The following is a 25,425-nucleotide window of genomic DNA, read 5'->3' on the forward strand; positions in this document are numbered from 1 at the left end:
GCCAAGTGTCATGTCTGGAGGAAACCTGGCACCATCCCTACAGAGAGATCCTTCATGAAAATCTGCTCCAGAGTGCTCAGGCCCTTGGACTGGGGCAAAGGTTCACCTTCCAACAGGACAACAACCCTAAGCACACAGCCAAGACAACACAGGAGTGGCTTCAGGACAAGTCTCTGAATGTCCTTGAGTGGCCCAGCCAGAGCCCGAACTTGAACCTGATCGAACATATCTGGAGAGACCTGAAAATAGCTGTGCAGCCATGCTCCCCATCCAACCTGACAGAGCTTGAGAGGATCTGCAGAGAGGAATGGGAGAAACTCCCCAAATACAGGTGTGCCAAGCTTGTAGCGTCACACCCAAGAAGACTCAATGCTGTAATCGCTGCCAAAGATGCTTCAACAAAGTACCGAGTAAAGGGTCTGAATACTTATGTAAATGTGATATCAGTTTTTTATTTTTAATACATTTTCAAAAACCTGTTTTTGCTTTGTCATTATGGGGTATTGTGTGTTGATTGATGAGGGAAAAAAAGATTTAATCAATTTTAGAATAAGCCTGTAACCTAACAAAATATGGAAAAGGTCAAGGGGTCTGAATACTTTCCGAATGCCTGTATAAGTCCATGCTAATACTCCTGTGTCTCTTCCCTCGTCCGAACTTCGTTACCTAACTACAAAAAAAGGAAAAACACAGCGGCACATCCATCTCATTGAACTGTAACATAGAGTCCTTCACGGGTCCAAAAACATTGACCCATTCGAAATGAACCTGGGGCTTTCCCATCCGGCTCCGATATGCATAAATATATATTTTTTTATATAGAGACCCCTTCCGAAAGGACCCGAGGACAACTAGACCCGTTCCATATAGACCTCGTCGTCCGATCCGAGTGAAAGAAGCAGCAGAAAAGTATATTTTTAAGCTACTTTATTAATTAACTGGAGCTGATAAAGCGTGAGGGAGAGGAGGTAAACAGAGGTGAAGCTCGGGCAGGGGCTGTGCTGTGTGTGTAGGCTACTGAGGGAGTGAGCGAGTGACACGGGAACAGGGAGGTGGGAGGAAGAGACAGCAACCAACCAAGCAGACTCGCGCTATAGTAGACTAATAGCTGCCATATCATCCAATATGATTATGTAGCCTGTCTAGGCTGATTGAGAATGCATGCGCTTTCTCGTCCTGCACAGTTAAACAACAACAACTCCATTCAGAATATAAAGTAGCAGCTTAGCTGTTGGCTCTTGGTCGTTGTAGCCTATCATTCTCCTTTCATTTTTAATTACAGAATTTGAATTCCATCTTCCATTGATTAAATATCTCCTAACACGGAGGCTCTATGGCTGTAGCCTATTGCCGCTTTGATGACTTATGACTGGCCAACAACAACAGCGAGCTACACGTGCCACTCTCGTTAAAAGAGTGGCACGTTTAGCTTGGGGTCCCGGATCGGGTCTCGGGTATTCGGGTACAGGTGGATCCGGGAAGACCTCTACTGTGAAGTCCTCAGCCTAGACATGTACGGTATATGTCTGTATATGTCAGTATTGTACAGGCCTATGTCTGTACTCTATGTCTGTTCTAAGTGCTCTAAATGCCCTACATAGCCTGAGATCAGACACACAGAGATAATACAACAGCTCCCTCCCTCCCTGGGCCGTACTCCTGTCTTCTCTCTGTGTGTGCTGATCATTCCTCCCTCATTCCCTCTGTCATGCACATGATCTCTCACCTTGTCTTCCTCCACCCCTCTCCTCCCCTCTCCCCTCCCTGTACTCTCTCACACAGCAACAGGAACAGAAGCTCTCTAGCTCTGTCTGATACGCTCCAAAACACAGCAACACTCACAAGAGCAGACACGCAGTAAGTAGATTCCTTCTCACACAACACCAACTACTCTGAAACAGGTACTCACACACACACACGCACACAGAGCTAACTACAGTGCCCTCCGTAATTATTGGGACAGGGAAGCATTTTTATTATTTTGGTTCTATACTGCAACAGTTTGGATTTGTAATCAAACAATGACTATGAGGTTAAAGTGCAGACTGTCAGCTTTAATTTTAAGGTATTTTCATCCATATCGGGCAAACAGTTTGACATGACAGCATTTTTGTACATACTCCCCCCATTTTAGGGGACTAAAAGTATTGGTCAAAATTCACTTATGTGTATTAAATTTAAGTATTTGGTCCCATATTCATAGCACACAATAACTACATCAACCTTTTGACTACAAACTTGTTGGATGCATTTGCTGTTTGTTTTGGTTGTGTTTCAGATTATTTTGTGCCCAATAGAAATGAATGATAAATAATGTATTGTGTCATTTTGGAGTCACTTTAATTGTAATTAAGAATAGAATATGTTTCTAAACACTTCTACATTAATGTGGATGCTACCATGATTATGGATAATCCTGAATTAATCGTGAATAATGATGAGTGGGAAAGTTACAGATATACAAATATCATACCCCCCAATAAAATGCTAACCTCCCCTGTTATTATAATGGTGAGAGGTTCGCATGTGTTGGGGGTATGATATTTGTGCTTTCTCACTTCAATACATATAAGTGAATTTGTCTCAATACTTTTGGTCACCTAAAATGGGGGTACTATGTACAAAAAGTGCTGTAATTTCTAAATGTTTCACTTGATATGAATGAAAATACCCTCAAATTAAAACTGACAGTCCGCACTTCAACCTTGTTGTCATTGTTTGAGTTCAAATCCCGTGTGGCTCAGTTGGTAGAGCATGGTGTTTGCAACACCGGGGTTGTGGGTTCGATTCCCACGGGGGACCAGTATGGGAAAAAAAACTTTTTATGAAATGTATGCATTCGCTACTGTAAGTCGCTCTGGATAAGAGCGTCTGCTAAAATGTAAATCCAAACTTTTGGAGTATAGAGCCAAAAGAAGAAGAAATGCTTCACTGTCCTAATAATTACAGAGGGTACTGTATGTGCTGTGACCGTGGTAGCCTGTCTCTAGTTAAGCGATAGAAGACTCCCTCTGGGCTTATGCTCCAATACAGTACAGTGGAGCCAGGAAAACCAGCCAGCCAGTCAGTCATCCAGCCAAACACAGCCAGTCATTCAACCAGCCAGGCATTCATCCTGCCTAGTGCTTGCAGCCGTTACCACAGCCTAGCCTGTCTCAGTCACACTAAGTCAGTCACACTAAGCTGGTCTCGGCCTCACACACTGGTCCTCGGCCACACGCTAGGCTAGGTCTAGGATACACTATCCCACCTGGACATTTCCCACTAAATCAGGACTGATATTGGCTGTGGTGGTTTAGATGGAGACAGAGGCAGACAGAGGGAGAGAGAGGGTGCTAGAGAGAAGGCACGAAACATACACACACAACCACACAGCACACACAGTTATTTATACAAATATCCATGCATTTATGTGTACACACACACACACACACACACACACACACACACACACACACACACACACACACACACACACACACACACACACACACACACACACACACACACAGTGGTCTGTAGGAGGCTGAGCGTTTCTCCCACTGCCTGTCAATACTAGAGCTTTCATGGTCTCCTTGAACATGTGTTGTTGTAGGGACTAAAGCTATCTTTCTCACTTTACTCCTCCTCCTCCGGATGATATTACACTTCCATAATCCTATCCACAATGACACTTTGGGGTTGCCTGGCAACGCGCCCCAGGGAATATAGTTGGCAGTGTGGGCGGTGGATGTGACATCACTTCCTGTGAGTGGCAACGGAGCGAACGCTCTATGAGCAGCTGAGGAGAATGTGAAACGGCAACAAGACCGCTCTAATATCAACCAGTCCAGGAAATATGGACACAACAGAATGTTCTCCCACACACAGGCAGGACTGAAATACAGAAAGAGAGAAATACAGCAGTTTCACCTCCTATCATCAAACAGTAGGCCATACTATATTCTCTCCTATAGACGTGTTGGTTGTTTAGCAACAAAACCAACGTGTGTGCAACTATGGGGTAAAACAGACAGGGTTGACTTAGATTGTTGACAACACGTAACTATATTTCATTTCCAATGTTTATTGAAAACATAAATACATTTGCACAAAGAACACTTGTTGTCTCTCAAATACATTGTTACAGATGTGTGTTAGCTAGCTAGGTAGCTACTTTTAGCCATATTAGCAGCGACATAAAATCAGTCAAAACAAGACATGTTATCAAGAACAAGATGAAACTAGCTGAAACGAGTCACCTACGATTCCCCACATGGCAGTTTCTTGTCATTGTTGCTATCTGGCCATCCAGAATCACAACAACACAAGGCATTCTGCCCCATTGAAGCGTGCACATGGTTTTCGTGACGTTGTGAGCTAACCCATCTATAGCAAGACGCACTTGCTTTATCTTAACCTAACGAGGCCATTACATACTGGTGACTGTCAATGGCATACTGGACTATAGCAAAACACCCCCCTTCAAAACCACCATATCCGACACGTAAACCAACAGGACTACTAAACTGTGAAATTAGTAACACTTTTTCACTTTATTTTACTGTGAAATCTTTGATTTGAGAGAGAGGGAGGAAGCATCCTATGGGTTGGCAGCTGTGATGTGCGTCAGTGTTGTTGGAATGTGTATGGAGGTTTAGTAAGACCTCAGAGAGCAAAACAGAGTATGATGGGAGAACGAGGAGGAACGGAGGAAGAGGGAGGAGGAGGTGTGACGCAGACACACGCGTGGAACTCATCCCACATCACACAGGCTTTACAGCCTCAGAACCCAACCAAGACCACAGACTGGCTTTATACAGGCCCACCCACAGTTCACTACTAATACCACCACTACAGACGTTTCATAGGTATTACAGTTGATACATACACAGGGACACACCAACACATGCACATAGAGTAAATAACAGACCAATAGCACCATTACTGAAACCACACAGGAACCAATCAGGCACCCAATACTTAGGTTAACTACAGAGGTGCCATCTCTCATCTTCTTTCTCTCTACATGTCCTTCTCCTCTCAAGTCCAGCTGTCCCCTGTGTGGTAGGTGAGTTAGGCCTTCACTCCTGCAGACAGGCTAGATAGTCTGATGGAGTGTTACAGTGATTCCCAGAGAGAGCTGTAGTTCTAGTTCTGGTAGTGGCCCCGTTTGGCTCCCATGAGCAGATCCTCATCCTGCCTGGTGCCTAATAACCCAGCATTCTCCTCTCCTCTCCATGCTCAGCCCCCCAGCACTGCCCTGTCCTAGTTGGCACACCACCCACCATTCTGTGTGTGTGGAGAGAGAACAGTGTGACAGCATTTTGTAGGCCGAGGGCACACTGACATGTTCCAGGGTCCCTGTGTGAGGATTGAGAACTTGGGACAAGACCAAACTATAGGTGCCAGTGTTACCCCCAAGTTCACTGTAGCCAGGGCTGTAACTACATATGAAGACACAGAGGTCCTCAACATGTAAAGTGTTGGTCCCATGATTCATGAGCTGAAATAAAAGATCCCAGAAAGTTTCCATACGCACAAAAAGCTTATTTCTCTCAAATGTTTACATCCCTGTTCATGAGCATTTCTCCTTTGCCAAGATAATCCATCCACCTGACAGGTGTGGCATATCAAGAAGCTGATTAAACAGCACAATCATTACACAGGTGCACCTTGTGCTGGTGAAAATAAAAGGCCACTCTAAAATGTGCAGTTTTGTCACACAACACAATGCCACAGATGTCTCAAGTTTTGAGGGAGTGTGCAATTGGCATGCTGACAGCAGGAATGTCCACCAGAGGTGTTGCCAGAGAATTTAATGTTCATTTCTCTACCATAAGTCACCACCAACGTTGTTTTAGAAAATTTGGCAGTACGTCCAAACAGCCTCACAACCGCAGACCACGTGTAACCCCACCACCCCAGAACCTCCACATCCAGCTTCTTTACCGCCGGGATCGTCTGAGACCAGCCACCCGGACAGCTGATGAAACTCTGGGTTTGCACAACTGAAGAATTTCTGCACAAACCGTCTGAAAGCATCTGAAGGAAGTTCATCTGCGTGCTGGTCGTCCTCACCAGCGTCTGACCTGACTGCAGTTTGGCGTCGTAACCGACTTCAGTGGGAAAATCCTCACCTTAGATGGCCACTGGCACGATGGAGAAGAGTGCTCTTCACGGATGAATCCCGGTTTCAACTGTACCGGGCAGATGGCAGACATCGTGTATGTTGTCGTGTGAGCGAGCGGTTTGTTGATGTCAACGTTGTGAACAGAGTGCTCATTGTGGCGATGGGGTTATGCTATGGGCAGGCATAAGCTAAGGACAACAAGCACAATTGCAATTTATCGATGGCATTTTGAATGCACAGAGATACCATGACGATACCCGAGGCCCATTGTGCCATTCATCTGCTGTCATCACCTCAAAGATCAGAACGCTTATATTCTTGATTCTGAATGAGTTCTAATCACACCTGCCTCTTTGAGAATGAGTGGAATCATGAACAGTGGTTTGTTTGTTTGTTCCCCTGCATCCTATGGATTTTCCTTCCTGATTATCCTCCCTGATTTTCCTCCCTGATTTGCCTTTCTATTGCAGTAACGTTGAAGGGCTCTGGCTAATGTTACTTAGCCAGCTAGAAGGATGAAGTAGGAAGCGAAAGTTAAAAGGAGCCTACCTAAATAGGCTACTAAGTTCTCATATTAACTTTGCTATACAGAGAGTAGGCTACTTAGACAGACAGTGATGTGGTACTCAGTGGTGAGGCTGAGACAGCCTGAAATGCATGCAGGAGGAAGCAGAGGAGACAGAGAGAGAGAGAGGAAGCAAGCAGAGCGAGAGATTAGTATGGTGGTTCCCAAACTTGGGGTCGGGGCCCCAAGTAGGGTACCCTAAGAAAATCTATACTAATTAGGGGTGTAACGAATCATCGATACACATCGGTCCTTGATTAAAATGTTTAAGATACGACAGCGTCGGTCAGAAAATCGATTGAAACATTACAAATCATCGATTCACTTACATTTTTTGCTCATACTACTTTCTTTCTACCTTCCGAAAACACCTTTTGTTACAACAACTCTCCTTCAGTGTGGAACTAAGCATGTAACTGGGTTGACAGTTATTGAACTACAAGTCATTTTGCATGCCAAACAACCCTAGGGAAAATCAGTAGCCTAGTCAAACTGCGCACTGTGTCCAGCCTGCACGGTGACAAACGCGAGTTAGGCGGCAGGTTCCTGTTCTTGCACATCTGCCCGGGACCTTCAGCATTCAAATGCTAAAATGGCTTGCTTGATATTAGGCTTTATTAGTTGAGTGGCAACCTATGTAATTTGCTATCTATGCGCTGTTGAAAATTGTGTTTTACTGGAATAAAAGTAAGCTACTGGAAACAACACTCATCTGGCTATACCGGCTTACAATTTATTTTAAAAGGAGCAGAATAAATAAATAAATACAGTATGGGGATGAGGTAGATAGATGGGCTGTATACAGATGTGCTATGAACAGGTGCAGTGATCTGTGAGCTGCTCTGACAGCTGGTGCTTAAAGCTAGTGAGGGAGATGGGAATCGCTAGCTTCAGAGATTTTTGCAGTTCGTTCCAGTCATTGGCAGCAGAGAACTGGAAGGAAAGGCGACCAAAGGAGGAATTGGCTTTGGGGGTGACCAGTGAGATATACCTGCTGGAGCGCGTGCTACGAGTGGGTGCTGCTATGGTGACCAGCAAGCTGAGATAAGGCGGGGCTTTACCTAGCAGAGACTTGTAGATAACCTGCAGCCAGTGGGTTTAGCGATGAGTATGAAGTGAGGGCCAGCCAACGAGAGTGTATAGGTCGCAATGGTGGGTAGTGTATGGGGCTGTGTTGACAAAACGGATGGCACTATGATAGACTGCATCCAGTTTGTTGAGTAGTGTTGGAGGCTATTTTATAGATGACATCGCCGAAGTCGAGGATCGGTAGGATGGTCAGTTTTACGAGGGTATGTTTGGCAGCATGAGTGAAGGATGCTTTGTTGCGAAATAGGAAGCCGATTCTAGATTTAATTTTGGATTGGAGATGCTTAATATGAGTTTGGAAGGAGAGTTTACAGTCTAGCCAGACACCCAGGTATTTGTAGTTATCCACGTATTCTAAGTCAGAGCCGTCCAGAGTAGTGATGCTGGATGGGCGGGCAGGTGACTGGCAATGATCGGTTGAATAGCATGCATTTAGTCTTATTTGCGTTTAAGAGCAGATGGAGGCCATGGAAAGAGAGTTGTATGGCATTGAAGCTCGTCTGGAGGTTAGTTAACACAGTGTCCAAAGAATTCCAGAAGTATACAGAATGGTGTCGTCTGCGTATAGGTGGATCAGAGAATCACCAGCAGCAAGAGCGACATCATTGATGTATTCAGAGAAGAGAGTCGGCCCAAGAATTGAACCCTGTGGCACCCCCATAGAGACTGCCAGAGGTCCGGACAACAGGCCCTCCGATTTGACACACTGAACTCTATCAGAGAAGTAGTTGGTGAACCAGGTGAGGCAATCATTTGAGAAACCAAGGCTGTTGAGTCTGCCAATAAGAATGTGGTGATTGACAGAGTCGAAAGCCTTGGCCAGGTCGATGAATACGGCTGCACAGTAATGTCTCTTATCGATGGCGGTTATGATATCGTTAAGGACCTTGAACATGGCTGAGGTGCACCCATGACCGGCTCTGAAACCAGATTGCATAGCGGAGAAGGTATGGTGTGATTCAAAATGGTCGGTAATCTGTTTGTTAACTTGGCTTTTGAAGACCTTAGAAAGACAGGGTAGGATAGATATAGGTCTGTAGCAGTTTGGGTCTAGAGTGTCTCCCCCTTTGAAGAGGGGGATGACCGCGGCAGCTTTCCAATCTTTGGGAATCTCAGACAATACGAAAGAAATTAATTTTAGAAAGAGAGGGTCCAGATTGTCTAGCCCGGCTGATTTGTAGGGGTCCAGATTTTGCAGCTCTTTTAGAACATCAGCTATCTGGATATGGGTGAAGGAGAATGTTGGGGGCTTGGGCGGGTTGCTGTGGAGGGTGCCGGGCAGTTGACCAGGGTAGGGGTAGCCAGGTGGAAAGCATGGCCATCCGTAGAGAGATGCTTATTGAAATTCTCAATTATAGTGGATTTATCGGTTGTAACAGTGTTTCCTAGCCTCAGAGCAGTGGGTAGCTGGGAGGAGGTGCTCTTATTCTCCATGGACTTTACAGTGTCCCAGAACTTTTTTTGAGTTTGTACTGCAGGATGCAAATTTCTGTTTAAAAAAGCTAGCCTTAGCTTTCCTAACTGCCTTTGTATATTGGTTCCTAACTTCCCTGAAAAGTTGCATATCACGGGGGCTATTCAATGCTAATGCAGAACGCCACAGGATGTTTTTGTGCTGGTCAAGGGCAGACAGGTCTGGAGTGAACCAAGGGCTATGTCTATTCCTGGTTCTACCTTTTTTGAATGGGGCATGCTTATTTAAGATGGTGAGGAAGGCACTTTTAAAGAACAACCAGGCATCTTCTACTGTCGGGATGAGGTCGATGTCATTCCAGGATACCCCGGCCAGGTCGATTAGAAAGGCCTGCTCGCAGAAGTGTTTTTGGGAGCGTTTGACAGTGATGAGGTGTGGTCGTTTGATCGCAGACCCATTACGGATGCAGGCAATAAGGCAGTGATCGCTGAGATCTTGGTTGAAAACAGCAGAGGTGTATTTGGAGGGCGACTTAGTTAGGATGATATCTATGAGGGTGCCCGTGTTTACAGATTTGGGGTTATATCTGGTTGGTTCATTGATAAGTTGTGTGAGGTTGAGGGCATCAAGCTTAGATTGTAGGATGGTCAGGGTGTTAAGCATGTCCCAGTTTAGGTCACCTAGCAGCACGAGCTCAGAAGATAGATGGGGGGCAATCAAATCACATATGGTGTCGAGGGCACAGCTGGGGGCAGAGGGTGGTCTATAGCAAGCGGCAACGGTGAGAGACTTGTTTCTGGAAAGGTTCATTTTTAGAAGTAGGAGCTCGAATTGTTTGGGTACAGACCTGGATAGTAAGACAGAACTCTGCAGGTTATCTTTTACTATCCAGGTCTGTACCCAACACCGCCCCCTTTGGCAGTTTTATCTTGTCGAAAAATGTTATAGTTAGGGATGGAAATGTCAAGGTTTTTGGTGGTCTTCCTAAGCCAGGATTCAGACACGACTAGGACATCCGGATTGGTGGAGTGTGCTAGGGCAGTGAATAAAACAAACTTAGGGAAGAGCCTTCTAATGTTAACATGCATGAAACCAAGGCTTTTACGGTTGCAGAAGTCAACAAATGAGAGAGCCTGGAAGATGGGAGTGGAGCTAGACACTGCAGGGCCTGGATTAACCTCTACATCACCAGAGGAACAGAGGAGGAGTAGGATAAGGGTACGGCTAAAGGCTACCAGAACTGGACGTCTAGCACGTTCAGAACAGAGAGTAAAAGGAGCAGATTTCTGGGCACGGTAGAATATATTCAAGGCATAATGTACAGACAAAGGTATAGTAGGATGTGAATACAGTGGGGGTAAACCTGTGCATATAGTGATAATGAAAGAGATATTGTCTCCAGAAATAGCATTTAAACCAGGTGATGTCACTGCGTGTGTGGGAGGTGGAACTAAATTGTTTGCCGACGCGTTGTGAGCAGCGCTAGAGGCTCTACAGTGAAATAAAACAATAGTTACAAACCAAAACAGCAATGGACAATGCATGGTGACGTTAGGGAGAGGCACGCGTAGCCGGGTGATCATAAGAGTCCAGTGCGTGGCTTCAGGCAGCTAGCGGCGGGCTAGCAGGCTAACAGAAAGGCCTTAGAGGGGCGACGCGACGGGGGAAAGTCTGTTGTGGCCTCCTCGTGCAGTTACATCAGCGGACGGATCAGCAGGGCTCCGTGTGGTGAACCAGGCCAATTGGCAAAATATGTATAGTGGCCAAAGAAATATGTCCGAAGGGCCTCTTAAGCCAGCAGTCCAATGTGCTTTAGATAGCTAGCAGGCCGCGGATTAGCGGCTGTGCGCTCAGGGGACGTTAGCTCAGTTGGTAGAGCATGGTGTTTGCAACGCCAGGGCAACGCCAGGGTTGTGGGTTCGATTCCCACGGGGGACCAGTACGGGAAAAATGTATGAAATGTATACACTCACTACTGTAAGTCGCTCTGGATAAGAGCGTCTGCTAAATCACTAAAATGTAAATGTAAAATGTCTATAATTCTAGGTGGAACAAATATATATATATATAATAATAAAAAATAGGTTCAGAGCTTGCGGTAGGAATCCGGAGATATGGAGAAGAATAAGTCCGACTAGCTCTGGTTTGAGTCGCGCTGTACAGACTGGCGAGAGTTGTCCGGGATAAAGGTAGCTGATGACCGCTAGCAAAGGATAGCTGACTGCTAGCTAGTAGCTTCGTAATGTATTCGATGGGCCTCGTAAGCTAACAGTCCGTTGTGCTCTAGACAGCTAGCATTCAGGGGACGTTAGCTGCGAAGGTCGGAAGATGAGAAGGTTCAGAGCTTGCGGTAGGAATCCGGGGATATGGAGAGGAAAATAGGTCCGGTATGCTCTGGTTGAATTGCGTTGTACAAACTGGCGAGAGCTTTCCGAGCTAATGGTTAGCTGATGTGTTATAACTACGTAAAAAATGAATGAACGTGTTAAATTACTATGTGACATGCAGTCATATTCAGGTCCTGATTGGTCAATAAGCTTATTTGACATTTCAAATAGTGTTATTTTTTTGGAGTTCAATAGAAATCCTGGTTGAGAATGAAACGACTGAACAAATGAACAATGAAACAGCACAGCAAGTAAGTGAAAGAAATAGGTTTTGATTATGTTTTACTGGTAATGGGGACATACGTAAATGCCAACAAAATAACTTTTTGGTCAACGTGGTGTGCGTGTGTGTACCGCTGCGTCCATGCGTGTGTTAACTATTTAACTGTACTAGAATGCTTAAAAGGCTGCAAAAATGTTAAATATAGGTATCGTTTTTTTGGCAAGGATAATATCGGTATCGGCCAAAAATGTAATGTCGGTGCATCACTAATTAGTCATGCCTAGGAATACAAATGTCAACGCTATGTCATTTGAGAAAAGAGATGTATGTAACGATTTGATGATTTTATGTCATTCGTCATTAGAACTGACTGAACAGTCACTGATGCTACGTGTCAGTGTGAATAAGTTCTCATATTCCCCCTTTCAGGGTATAACATTACAACTGTATAGCTAAAAGGCTACGTGTTTGTAGATGGACTGAGATGAATGAACCTACGGCAGCGGATGGAGTGTGTAGAATGTGTGTTGTGTGTGTGTGCGTGTAACACAGTGGAACCTATCCTGAGGGGATTACAGTGACAGTGGTGCTGTTGGCCCTGTGCTGCCTGGGCTCCGTGAGAAAATCCCCCTCCTTATGAATGGCTGTGTAATCTGCCCCCCCCCACACACACACACACACACACACAGAGCTTGGTGATGGAAAATATCAGCAGAGTGCAGAGATCTGCACAAGGGATTTATGCTTCTTTCTGCATGCAGTCGACTTATGAGCTCACACACACACTAACATATTGACAAAATACACACACACACACACACACGCACGTATGCACACGCAGAAGCAAAAGCATTCACACACCAATATGCCGGCATATGCTCACATACCCGCAAACACACACACACACACACACACCATTTGCATGCCCCCCCACACACGCACACCCTCACATGCACACACACACAAAGGATTACAAAAAACACTTAATTAAGAAAACAGCTTTGGGATTTTCTAATCAGAGTGTGAGTGAAGAGGATTAGATAGGAAGACTATGCTGCGTGGCAGGCAGGCAAGGAGATATGAACCCAACCCTCTCTACACTGACTCTACTGTAGTCTATAGGCCTACCCTAAACCCCCATTTTATATTGTAATTGATCTCGCTTGCACCATTTTGTTAGATGTTTCACAGTAGACAACAGTGTAGTATCAGCACATTCAGATCACGCCTGCTGCCCTGCCCTGCACACACACACACACACACACACACACACACACACACACACACACACACACACACACACACACACACACACACACACACACACACACACACACACACACACACACACACACACACACACACATACACATACACACAGGAAGCTTTCTGCTAACAGCCCCTAGTATGTTAGGAAGATACCATATCTGGGGAGGAATATTTAGGAAAATGTACTAGGGAGGGAGGGAGGGAGGGAGGGAGGAGGAGAGGAGAATAGGAATAAAGAGGCAGGGTGCTTTACAATAATGTTTTCATCTCCTGATGAGCTTGTTTTTCACCAGGTAGGTAGCTATAAAAACACTGTGCAATTTCAGAAAGCAGTGTGTGATCAGCCAACCCTGACTTCTAGCTGTAACCCCCTCAGAATCATTTGAATTGAGGCTTTCCCCTCCATCCCCTCCCTACCCTCCATCCCCTTCTACCCTCCATCCCCTCTACCCTCCATCCCCCCTACCCTCCATCCCCACCCTCCCCTTCTACCCTCCATCCCCTCCCTACCCTCCATCCCCTCCCTACCATCCTACCCTCCATCCCCTCCCTACCCTTTCTCCCCTCAATCCCCTCCCTACCCTCTATCCCCTCCCTGCACCCCCCCTTTTTACTGACCCTTGTGTAACACTGCAAATTGAGACTGACAGGGGTCTCAGTCTGTCCCCTCCCTCACCCTGTCCTCTGGTCCCATACCCCTCCCTCACCCTGTCCTCTGGTCCCATACCCCTCCCTCACCCTGTCCTCTGGTCCCATACCCCTCCCTCACCATGTCCTCTGGTCTCATACCCCTCCCTCACCCTGTCCTCTGGTCCCATACCCCTCCCTCACCCTGTCCTCTGGTCCCATACCCCTCCCTCACCCTGTCCTCTGGTCCCATACCCCTCCCTCACCCTGTCCTCTGGTCCCATACCCCTCCCTCACCATGTCCTCTGATCTCATACCCTCCCTCACCCTGTCCTCTGGTCCCATACCCCTCCCTCACCATGTCCTCTGATCTCATACCCTCCCTCACCTTGTCCTCTGGTCTCATACCCTCCCTCACCCTGTCCTCTGATCCCATACCCTCCCTCACCTTGTCCTCTGGTCTCATACCCTCCCTCACCCTGTCCTCTGGTCTCATACCCTCCCTCACCCTGTCCTCTGGTCTCATACCCCTCCCTCACCCTGTCCTCTGGTCTCATACCCTCCCTCACCCTGTCCTCTGGTCTCATACCCCTCCCTCACCCTGTCCTCTGGTCTCATACCCTCCCTCACCTTGTCCTCTGGTCTCATACCCTCCCTCACCCTGTCCTCTGGTCTCATACCCTCCCTCACCCTGTCCTCTGGTCTCATACCCTCCCTCACCTTGTCCTCTGGTCTCATACCCCTCCCTCACCCTGTCCTCTGGTCCCATACCCCTCCCTCACCTTGTCCTCTGGTCTCATACCCCTCCCTCACCCTGTCCTCTGGTCTCATACCCCTCCCTCACCCTGTCCTCTGGTCTCATACCCTCCCTCACCTTGTCCTCTGGTCCCATACCCATTGTCTAAAGACGTCCGCATGCTCCCATCCGAAACAGTTTGGAACCGTTTGTGCATATATTATGACAACATTTTGTGACGTTTTTGTTTGTTTTAGTCTTCAGCAAGGGTTTTTCGGCTGTTTGTGCACGTTACATTGTTTTCTCAAGGCAAGCTGAAGTCGGTAGCCAAAGTCTATGCCCCTTCTTCGGTGATTGGTCAACAGTAGACTCTTTAATGAAGTGTTTGTTGTCATTCAACGAGATTACTAATTTACATGCCCAAAACATTTCTGGAGAAATACTGCACCAAACATCTTAGTTAGATGTAAAATTACTGGAGAAATACTGCACCAAACATCTTAGTTAGATGTAAAATTACTGGAGAAATACTGCACCAAACATCTTAGTTAGATTGTGTGACTAAGATCTATCTCCTCTGCAAAAATGTCAAAATGAATGACAGATGTCTTGAGTTATCTTCGATTAATTCTGACTATTTTCAGGAAGTTTATGCTGGCTACGGCATCTCAAAATGAACAAACAGTACTATTGCGTTTTTTTCTTGTTTTTCAACCGAAGGTCTTTTAAGGGAGTATGTGAGCACACTCGTTCTGTTCAGCTAGCCAAGTTCAGCTAGACGCCAGCCGAGCTGAAGCATGCTGACACCTTAACAATCATTGTGCTGCGGTGGTCTTACAGACAGACACAGGCTACTCCCCCCTGCAGGCTCCTACAGCCAGCCTGATAATACTATTAGCTCAGTCCCAACCCCCCACTCAGACAAGCATGCTGGTCACATGGCAGAGAAACATGCAGGCACATATGCATGCACACAGACCCACAGACAGACACGCTTGCTTACGTTGTGGATTATACTCACACACACACACACACGGTCCCACACAATCACGTACATACACCCTTATATTATACTGTATAACTACCATATAAACACATTATAAACCCTTATAAACCTTATATTATACTGTATAACTACCATATAAACACACACATTCAAGAACACACCTAGAAACAATTACGAGTGCATACACACACACCCATAGCAGAGGCACTGTTGTGGAAGGTTAGTGCCTCTGCAGCGTTGCGGGTGCTGACAGGGAGAAGGCTGAGCGTTAATATTACATGAGAAGACCCTGGGAGGGCAGAACACACACACTGTGGTTCCTCTGTCTGCATGAAACCTCCCCAGAGCACCATGTACTCCTGCTGTCTTCATTACCCTGCACGAGCATGATCCCTCACACTGTACTGCACCGCACCTCACACACACACACACACTGCACTGGCACACACATGTACACGAGCCACATTGGCACACAGGGACAACAGAAAGCACGAACACAAACTCACCACATAACATATAGGCCTACAGGTACGTAGCAACGACGACAGAACAGAGGACACAAACATACAAACACATGCTATGCTACTATACCAACTCACTCAAAGCAACAAAAACATCCTTTCATATAGACACACTGTAGAACAACAGTCTTCAACACACACACACACATATAAACAAAGGCAAAAGCCTTACGAGAGGGGTCGGCCATAGTAAAACATCCTCTTCTCTCCTCTGCATTGAGACAACATCCCTACAGTGACCATCCCTCCCTATAGCGGACAGAGTCCATGCCTGGTTTTCTAGTGTATGGCCTGGCACTGGGGTGTCAGCCACTCTCTGGTCTCCCTGCTCTGGATAGATCTCCACAGACACTACTGTAAATCAGACACCAGGGGAGGAAGGCTTTGGGACTCTCATAGGATCACTAGCACAATCCTACAGGTCAGAGAGGAGACTGAGGAACTCTGGGATGGATCAACCTGTACTGAAGGAAGTTCATTCTTTAGATGCAGGTCAGGTCTAAACATGTTTTTTATTTAGCAACATTATTGTCATAGGCGTCGTAAGGATAGGACCAAAGCGCAGCGGGTAAAGTGCTCATCTTCTTAATTTATTTAAAGAAAACACTTAAACAAAATAAACAAACAACGAAAAACAGTTCCATAAGGCTCCCAGGCTATACAGAAAATACCACCCACAAAACACAAGTGAAACAAACCCCAACTAAATATGGCCTCCAATTAGAGACAACGACAACCAGCCTCTAATTGGAGCTCCTACCAAAAACTCAACATAGAAATAGAGAACTCGATTTAAACATAGAAATAGAAAACATAGAACCTAAACCAAAAACACCGAAACACACAAAACAAACATCCCCTGCCACGCCCTGACCAAACTACAATGACAAATAACCCCTTTTACTGGTCAGGACGTGACAATTATGTACAGGCCAAAACACTTAACTATAATGAATTTAGGCTAAGGTATGTAAGAGATGACGCTCTTACTTTCCCCTCCATCCCCTCCCTACCCTCCTTACCCTCCATCTCCTCCCTACCCTCCACCCCCTCCTTACCCTCCATCTCCTCCATCCCCTCCATCTCCTCCCTACCCTCCATCTCCTCCCTACCCTCCATCCCCTCCCTACCCTCCATCCCCTCCCTACCCTCCATCTCCTCCCTACCCTCCATCTCCTCCCTACCCTCCACCCCCTCCCTACCCTCCACCCCCTATCTCCTCCATGTCCTCCCTACCCTCCATCTCCTCCCTACCCTCCATCTCCTCCTTACCCTCCACCCCCTCCTTACCCTCAATCCCCTCCTTACACTCCATCCCCTCCCTACCTTCCATTTCCTTCCTACCCTCCATCCCCTTCCTCCCCTCCATCCTCTCCATCCCCTCCCTACCCTCCATCCCCTTCCCCCTCCATCCTCTCCATCCCCTCCCTACCCTCATCCCCTCCCTACCCTCCATCCCCTCCCTAGCCTCCATCCTCTCCATCCCCTCCCTACCCTCATCCCCTCCCTACCATCCTAGCCACCCTCCACCCCCTCCATCCCCTCCCTACCATCCTATCCACCCTCCACCCCCTCTCTACCATCCATCCCCTCCCTACAATCCTACCCTCCATCCCCTCCCTACCCTCCAACCCTCCATCCCCTCCTTACCCTCCATCCCCTCCCTACCCTCCATCCCCTCCATCTCCTTAGAGTAAGGAGCTGTTCCTTCCATTCATTCTCAGATTCCATTAGTTCATTGGTCCGTTTGGTTCAGTGAATTGTACTGTGTAAGGTAAGAGAGTTTTCCTCAACATGAATTAGGCCTACCTTGATATTTCAAAATGGCTGGAATGTATGACGTAACAAGCTTCATGAAAGAAGCATTGAAACAATAGTGGAAAGACTAGGTTTCATTTTGTGTTTAGCCTAGTTTCACAAATCAGACCTTTGCTTTACAAGTTCTACATTGTGTAAAAATAGGTTTGGTTACATACAATCGCATATCATATAAAGTAAGGCTAGGGCATACTACTAACTTAGTGATGTTAGTAATAATCTCAGACATGACAAAGAAATAACACCTTAATGAGAATAGGAAAAAGTTCAAATAAATAGGCCTAAGTCAACTTCCAGTGATACAACAAATACTGTGGGTTTAAATGCTAATACTGTAGCTTGACTTCCTTGGTACATTTTGGAGAAAATGTATGCTCAGTATGTCACGTGTGGCATTGGGGTACAGCTAGCAGCATTTTAGCCAAAGACTGTTTTACTAGCTGTTTAGTCTGTGTTTTATAAATGTGTAATAAGCATAAAACACAATTATATAAAGAACTGGCAACTCATTCTCATTCTGAGAAATAAGGTAGGCCACTTGATTTCAACATCTGAATAAAGTGGACAGGATAACATGCTGTTAAACAGTTGGAGACAGAAGGGTATGTTCATAACAATTCACTAACACGTGGACTTGAGAGATTGTTGATGAGACCTGTGTTAATTATCTATAGCCTAATACCAACTACAAGAACTTAGTCGTTATTAGTGAATGTGCATTAGTCATGGTTCTAGTTAAACTTGGAACAAAAAAATAGCATTTTCATAGATGGACTTGAAAGCCAGATTAGTGATTATTGCAAAAAAAAAGCAGTTAAAACTATTTTGATCAAATAATGAAACTATTATTGTGTATTATGGTTGTGGAAGGCTTACATTTAGCCTAAGTATAACTTCACAAGCCCTGAATAAGATTATTGCTGACTGTTTGAAATGCAGTGTCTTAAATGTACAACAACTCTTATTTAGAGAAAACATGAGGGTAGGTAACAACACATCCGCCATGCTGACCATCAACACGGGGCCCCTCAGGGGTGCGTGTTTAGTCCCTTCCTGTACTCCCTGTGTGGTCACACACGACTTCAACACCATCATTAAGTTTGCCGATGACACAACTGCTGGCCTGATCACCAACGATGATGAGACAGCCTATAGGGAGGAGGTCAGAGACCTGGCAGTGTGGTGCTAGGACAACAACCTCTCCCTCAACGTGGGTAAGACAAAGAAGCTTATTGTGGACTACAGAAAACTGAAGGCCGAACACTCCCCCATGCACATCAACGGTGCTGTAGTGGAGTGGGTCGAGAGCTTCAAGTTCCTCTGTGTCAACATCTCTAAGGACCTATCATGGTCCAAACACACCAACACTGTCATGAAGAGGGCAAGACAACACCTCTTCCTTCAGGGAGCTGAAAAGAGTTGGCATGGGCCGTAAGATCCTCAAAACGGTCTACAGCTGTACCATTGAGAGCATCTCGACAAGCTGCATCACCTCTTGCTATGGCAACTGCTTGGCATCCGACCGCAAAGCACTACATAGGGTAGTGCGAACGGCCCAGTTCGGTTAACTAAATAGTTAACCAAATAGCTACCCGGACTATCTGCATTGACCCTTTTTGACTCTGTACACACACACTGGACTCTACCCACACGCTCACACTGACACTCCAAGACATACACATGAACACACACACTTACTCACACTGTCGCCACACAAACACTTACACACTTATCACAGTCACTGCTGCTACTGTCTATTATCTATCCTGTTGCCTAGTCACTTTAACCCTACCTATATGTACAATTGAAGTCGGAATTGCACAGTCAATTTTTATGCATGTAAACTTCTGACCCACTGGAATTGTGATACAGTGAATTATAAGTTAAATAATCTGTAAACAATTGTTGGAAAAATTACTTGTGTCATGCACAAAGTAGATGTCCTAACCAACTTGCCAAAACTTGTTACGCTCGTCGTTTGAATGAGGAGACCAAGGTGCAGCGTGGTAGGCGTACATCATTTCCTTTAATAATGAACACCAACAAAACAAAAAAACCGAACGTAACGTTCTGCAGGGCTAGACAGCACAATGCAAAAACAAGATCCCACAATCTCAGGTGGGAAAAAGGGCTGCCTAAGTATGATCCCCAATCAGAGACAACAATAAACAGCTGCCTCTGATTGGGAACCATACTAGGCCAACAAAGAAATATAAACATAGATTTACCCACCCAAGTCACACCCTGACCTAACCAAATAGAGAATAAAACAGACTCTCTAAGGTCAGGGCGTGACAAAACTATAGTTTGTTTGTGCAGTGGTTGAAAAACGAGTTTTAATGGCTCCAACCTAAGTGTATGTAAACTTTCGTCTTCAACTGTAGACTGTTGTTTTATCTGAATGGGGTTGGGGAGAAAGCACAGCATGTGGCCTCAATTAGCCCAGCTAGCTAGCTTCTCTAGGCTACTCCAGTCAAGACTGGCACTGTTATATGGGATGATAAATAACATTGTGGCTGCTACAAGTTAGCTAGTCTTGGCTGTAACCGAGTTGGCGCCTTGACGTCTCTTTCTTTCCCTCTGTCTGCTCACTCCCATTTCACAAACACCGCCCCCTCTGCAGCTGCAGCAATAGAGCAACAGCCTCTCTCCCTCGCGCAGCAATACTCAGATTTAACAACTTTAAAAAATATATAATAATAATGAATATCTGACAAAAATTCATGATACTATTCTAATAGTGAAATTATTTCAAACCTACTCTAGTGTTCAACATCAGGCCCAGTGGGTTTCCTGAGTAAGAACCATACAGACATTGTTCAGCCCAACCCTCCTGACAGATGTCTGTTCTCCCTCATTAACATCTGCACCACTGCAACACACTATCTCTCTCCCTCTTTTCTTACTATCTCTCACAAATAGAGCAAAATCCATTATTCGTTACTGCCATTTCCACATGCAGCAGCCGAGCTCATATAATCATTAATCATGAAGCAGGGAAGCAGGCAGGGAGACAATATAGTCGGCCATTATGTTGTTCTCAGCCCTGCTCGCTTAATGAGAATATGAAACTAGAGTGTCTCTCTCTATCCCTGGTTGGTTCATTTCACAGCTTCCATAACAGCCCTGGTGATGACCTGAGTGACAATATACACATTCCTCCTACCTGCCTCCCAGCTTGCCTGCATGTCTCCCTGCCTCCCAGCTTGCCTGCATGTCTCCCTGCCTCCCAGCTTGCCTGCATGTCTCCCTGCCTCCCAGCTTGCCTGCATGTCTCCCTGCCTCCCAGCTTGCCTGCATGTCTCCCTGCCTCCCAGCTTGCCTGCATGTCTCCCTGCCTCCCAGCTTGCCTGCATGTCTCCCTGCCTCCCAGCTTGCCTGCATGTCTCCCTGCCTCCCAGCTTGCCTGCATGTCTTCATGTTTCCCAGCTTGCCTTCATGCCTCCCAGCTTGCCTGCATGTCTTCATGTTTCCCAGCTTGCCTTCATGCCTCCCAGCTTGCCTGCATGTCTCCCTGCCTCCCAGCTTGCCTGCATGTCTTCATGTTTCCCAGCTTGCCTTCATGCCTCCCAGCTTGCCTGCATGTTTTCATGCTTCCCAGCTTGCCTGGATGTCTTCCTGCCTCCTAGCTTGCCTGCATGTCCTCCTGCCTCCCAGCTTCCATGCCTGTCTTTCTGCCTCCCAGCCAGTCAGCCTGCCTGCCTTCTTCCTGTCTCCAAACCTGGCTGCCTGTCTTTCTCCACCTCAGGTCAGATATTACATGAGCTCACACTGGGTGTGGCTTACAGTATAACAACACAGTTTCATTGTACAGGGGGAAGGGGACTGGATACAGTATATACTAAATCCCTATATCCACTAGTCTCTGTCATAACCTAGCTGTCCGATCTGCAGCAAGCTAGCCTAAATGCTAACGGCAGCCATTGTTGCTCCTTCCTGTCTGTCTGTGTCATGAATTTTAAAATGAACTTTGAGCTGCCATCTTGGCAGATACTATTTTATGAGCAGCTATGTCTGTCAAGCTAGCAGCTGCTAGCAGCTAGTCAACTAGCTATTCTATTGTGCTCGAGAAATGAATGGGCACTAAGGAAACCAAGCCGTAAAGGAGAATAGACAGTGTGACACAACTTGCTTCAGACAAGGTGCAGAGCAAAAACAAAATGGTAGATTTAATGTGGAAGGCCACTGAAATTACTTTTCAAAACAAATACAACACCGTGGCCCTATATCATGCCATACAGCTGTGGTGTTATAAGGGCATAGTGAGGCATATGAGAACAAGGTCAGTGAGACACCTACCCGATCTTGGCCTTCTGTTTGGGCTTGGACGAGGACACAATGCGGGCCTTCTTGGAGGCCTTGGTCCTGGTCTTGTTGCCTCGGTCCCTCTCCCTGTCTCTGTCCCTCTCCCTCTCTCTCCTGTGGGCCGAGGAGCTCCCAGAGGGGAAGCTCTCTGGACTCATAACCCTGGGGATGTTCTTCTCTCCTCTCTCCCGGGCCTTAGCAATGGCCTCATGGATGATCCTGTTAGCCTTCTGCTGCTTGTCCTCCCCAGCCTCCTCCATCAGTTGCTGCTGCTGCTGTTCCCTCTGCTCCTTCACCAGCCTCCGCTGGGCCCGCTTCTCCAACGACGAGCTGTAGGAGGACGAAGACGAGGAGGATGAGCTGCTCTTCATCGGGGGGCTGAGGACCCGCGCTGCTGTGTGGCTGTTGGGACCATTAGCATTCTTGTTCTTGGGAGGCTGGAGAGAAGAGGAGAGAGAGGAGGGGGGATATTAATCAGACTGAGGGAACACATATACCAACATGATGATGTCATTGTAACATACATACATCTGCATTAATAGCAAGACTGGAAAGAGCTGTGTATTACAAAGGACTCTCGGCCTGATCTTAATGTCATTTCCTGCGAAGTGGATGGTCTTGTGGTCGTTAACACACACACACACACACACACACACACACACACACACACACACACACACACACACACACACACACACCTTAATCCCCCCACCCACCCCACACCCACACACACACACTAATCCCCCCACCCCACTATGTTCATGTTCTCATGTAGCCAAACCAAACCTACATTCCTGAATCTCAGACTGAATAGTTAGATCATTTATCTCCTAGTTCTCACATTCCCCTTCAGTTAACCCTCCACAGCCTCTCTCACACATCATCTTCCCCTTCAGTTAACCCTCCACAGCCTCTCTCACACATCATCTTCCCCTTCAGTTAACCCTGCACAGCCTCTCTCACGCATCATCTTCCCCTTCAGTTAACCCTCCACAGCCTCTCTCACACATCATCTTCCCCTTCAGTTAACCCTCCACAGCCTCTCTCACACATCATCTTCCCCTTCAGTTAACCCTCCACAGCCTCTCTCACACATCACCTTCCCCTTCAGTTAACCCTCCACAGCCTCTCTCACACATCATCTTCCCTTCAGTTAACCCTCCACAGCCTCTCTCACGCATCATCTTCCCCTTCAGTTAACCCTCCACAGCCTCTCTCACGCATCATCTTCCCCTTCAGTTAACCCTCCACAGCCTCTCTCACACATCACCTTCCCCTTCAGTTAACCCTCCACAGCCTCTCTCACACATCACCTTCCCCTTCAGTTAACCCTCCACAGCCTCTCTCACACATCATCTTCCCCTTCAGTTAACCCTCCACAGCCTCTCTCACACATCACCTTCCCCTTCAGTTAACCCTCCACAGCCTCTCTCACACATCACCTTCCCCTTCAGTTAACCCTCCACAGCCTCTCTCACACATCATCTTCCCCTTCAGTTAACCCTCCACAGCCTCTCTCACACATCATCTTCCCCTTCAGTTAACCCTCCACAGCCTCTCTCACACATCATCTTCCCCTTCAGTTAACCCTCCACAGCCTCTCTCACACATCATCTTCCCCCTCAGGAACAGAAGTGTGAAATGTACCATATCAGCTTTGCTGCCTGGAATGAGTCAAGTCACCCAGGCAGGCTCAATAAGGAAATGTTGTAAACACAAAATAATGGGATTACAAAAGTGAATCAGTGAAGCTCTGAAAAACCCCATGTGCATAACAATCAAGCTGTATACTTACACTGCTGCTTAGTGACGTGGGGAGAGAGAGACAGACAGAGAAAGACTAGAAATGATGAAGCAACATGCTATGAGCTATGTGTAGTTTGTAGTCTTAGCCTTTAGCAGTAGCTGACAGAGGAGAGACATACTCAGAAATCAGCCTTCTCAGGAGCTTAACTCATAAATTCCAAGAAATGGCAGATTAGGAAAATTACGGGTTTTCATTGCACTCTAAGGCCGTATGATATGAATGTGATTGTCAAAAGGGAAGTTACACTGATCGATCTAGAAAACAGAACACTGAAAACAACAGCCAGCTGGTCTAGAAAACACACACAGCAGAAGTCACAACAACACTGTTAGCTAGTTGGTTGTACCTTTCTTATTAGGCCCTCAAAGCCTTGATAATGGTATAGCCTTGACATAGGCTTGGCATAGCCTTGATAGCCTTTTAAAGACTTAAACAACCAGTCACCAGAATATCCCATTCTGCTGCTGTGTCTCTACCCCACTACCTCACAGACATACTGAAAGTGTTGCTCTCTGAACTTTCTGCTAGCCACACATTTCCCCCCCCCAGACACATAGATTGCAGCAGCACAAACTTTCATTAAGACAGGCAGAAAGAAACAGAGGCAGGCAGGACCGGCACACTGACATTCAGCCAAACTAGAATAAATAATACAGCCAAGGCTGATACGTGATAAAATGGGAATAAAACATGGGCTGAGTTTTATTCCCTTCGGGTGGGCCCAGAGCCTATAAATGGATGAGCTAATCTCAACGTGTTGCAGTCAGAGTGGATGGCTACATGACCCGAGGCCGAGCCACAGCACGGCACAGCCAGTTGCTTTCCTGACTGCTAAATAAAGAGAATTATCTTGAACTGCCACAAACAAAACAGGGGGAGGGGAGAAATAAATTACAGTTCATTCGGAAGATAAACAAGAGCTGTAGCTACAGAATTATAGGTTTAACATGTGCTGTAATGCCCAGGCTATTAGCGGAAATCATTGCCCAGAACTGAAATATTCTCATTATTCAAGTTCAAGGTAAAAAAAAGAGTTGGACGAAAGAGAAAGTCAAGGTAAAGAACAGGGAAGAGAGGGAAGTAGCAAAGGGGAGAGAGGGCAGAGGTCGGGAATGAGAGCAGGAATGAGAGTTTGTATGAAAAGTGAGTGAGAAAGCGCGAGAGAAGAAAAATGCACCAAAACCAAGTGTTCTGCAGCTGTGTAATACGACTATAAATAACTGAAATTACAGGCTGCCAGCACTGCAGTGATTTCAATCTCTCTCTGCCACCACACGCTCCCATGAAAACACTTTGCACTATTACAGTAAGGAGAGACTACAGAGAGATAGAGATAGCTAGGACATTTGGGCCACTTAGTCCGCTCACTCACTCACACACTAACCCCTTACTTCCCTCAGTCCCTCATGCAGTGCTGTGTGACTGATGTACTCATCTTATGTGACACACACACACACACACACACACACACACACACACACACACACACACACACACACACACACACCGCCTTTTGCATCGAACCAGAGGTGGGGAGGAATCCATG

The 25,425-nt window shown here is 46.4% G+C and overlaps 1 protein-coding gene across 12 annotated transcripts in view; it reads right to left on the reverse strand.

The window, feature by feature from the left end:
* LOC106592263 (chromodomain-helicase-DNA-binding protein 9) overlaps nucleotides 1-25,425 on the reverse strand; it is a 127,736-nt gene that overhangs the window by 60,136 nt on the left and 42,175 nt on the right. For all 12 annotated transcript variants that reach the window (XM_045689301.1, XM_045689299.1, XM_045689298.1 and 9 more), the window contains one exon: nucleotides 22,067-22,509. In XM_045689301.1, the coding sequence (XP_045545257.1) occupies nucleotides 22,067-22,509 (443 nt within the window). The remainder of the gene's footprint in view (nucleotides 1-22,066; nucleotides 22,510-25,425) is intronic.

This window comes from Salmo salar, chromosome ssa11 (genome assembly GCF_905237065.1).
Source record: "Salmo salar chromosome ssa11, Ssal_v3.1, whole genome shotgun sequence".
Classification (NCBI taxonomy): Eukaryota; Metazoa; Chordata; class Actinopteri; order Salmoniformes; family Salmonidae; genus Salmo; species Salmo salar.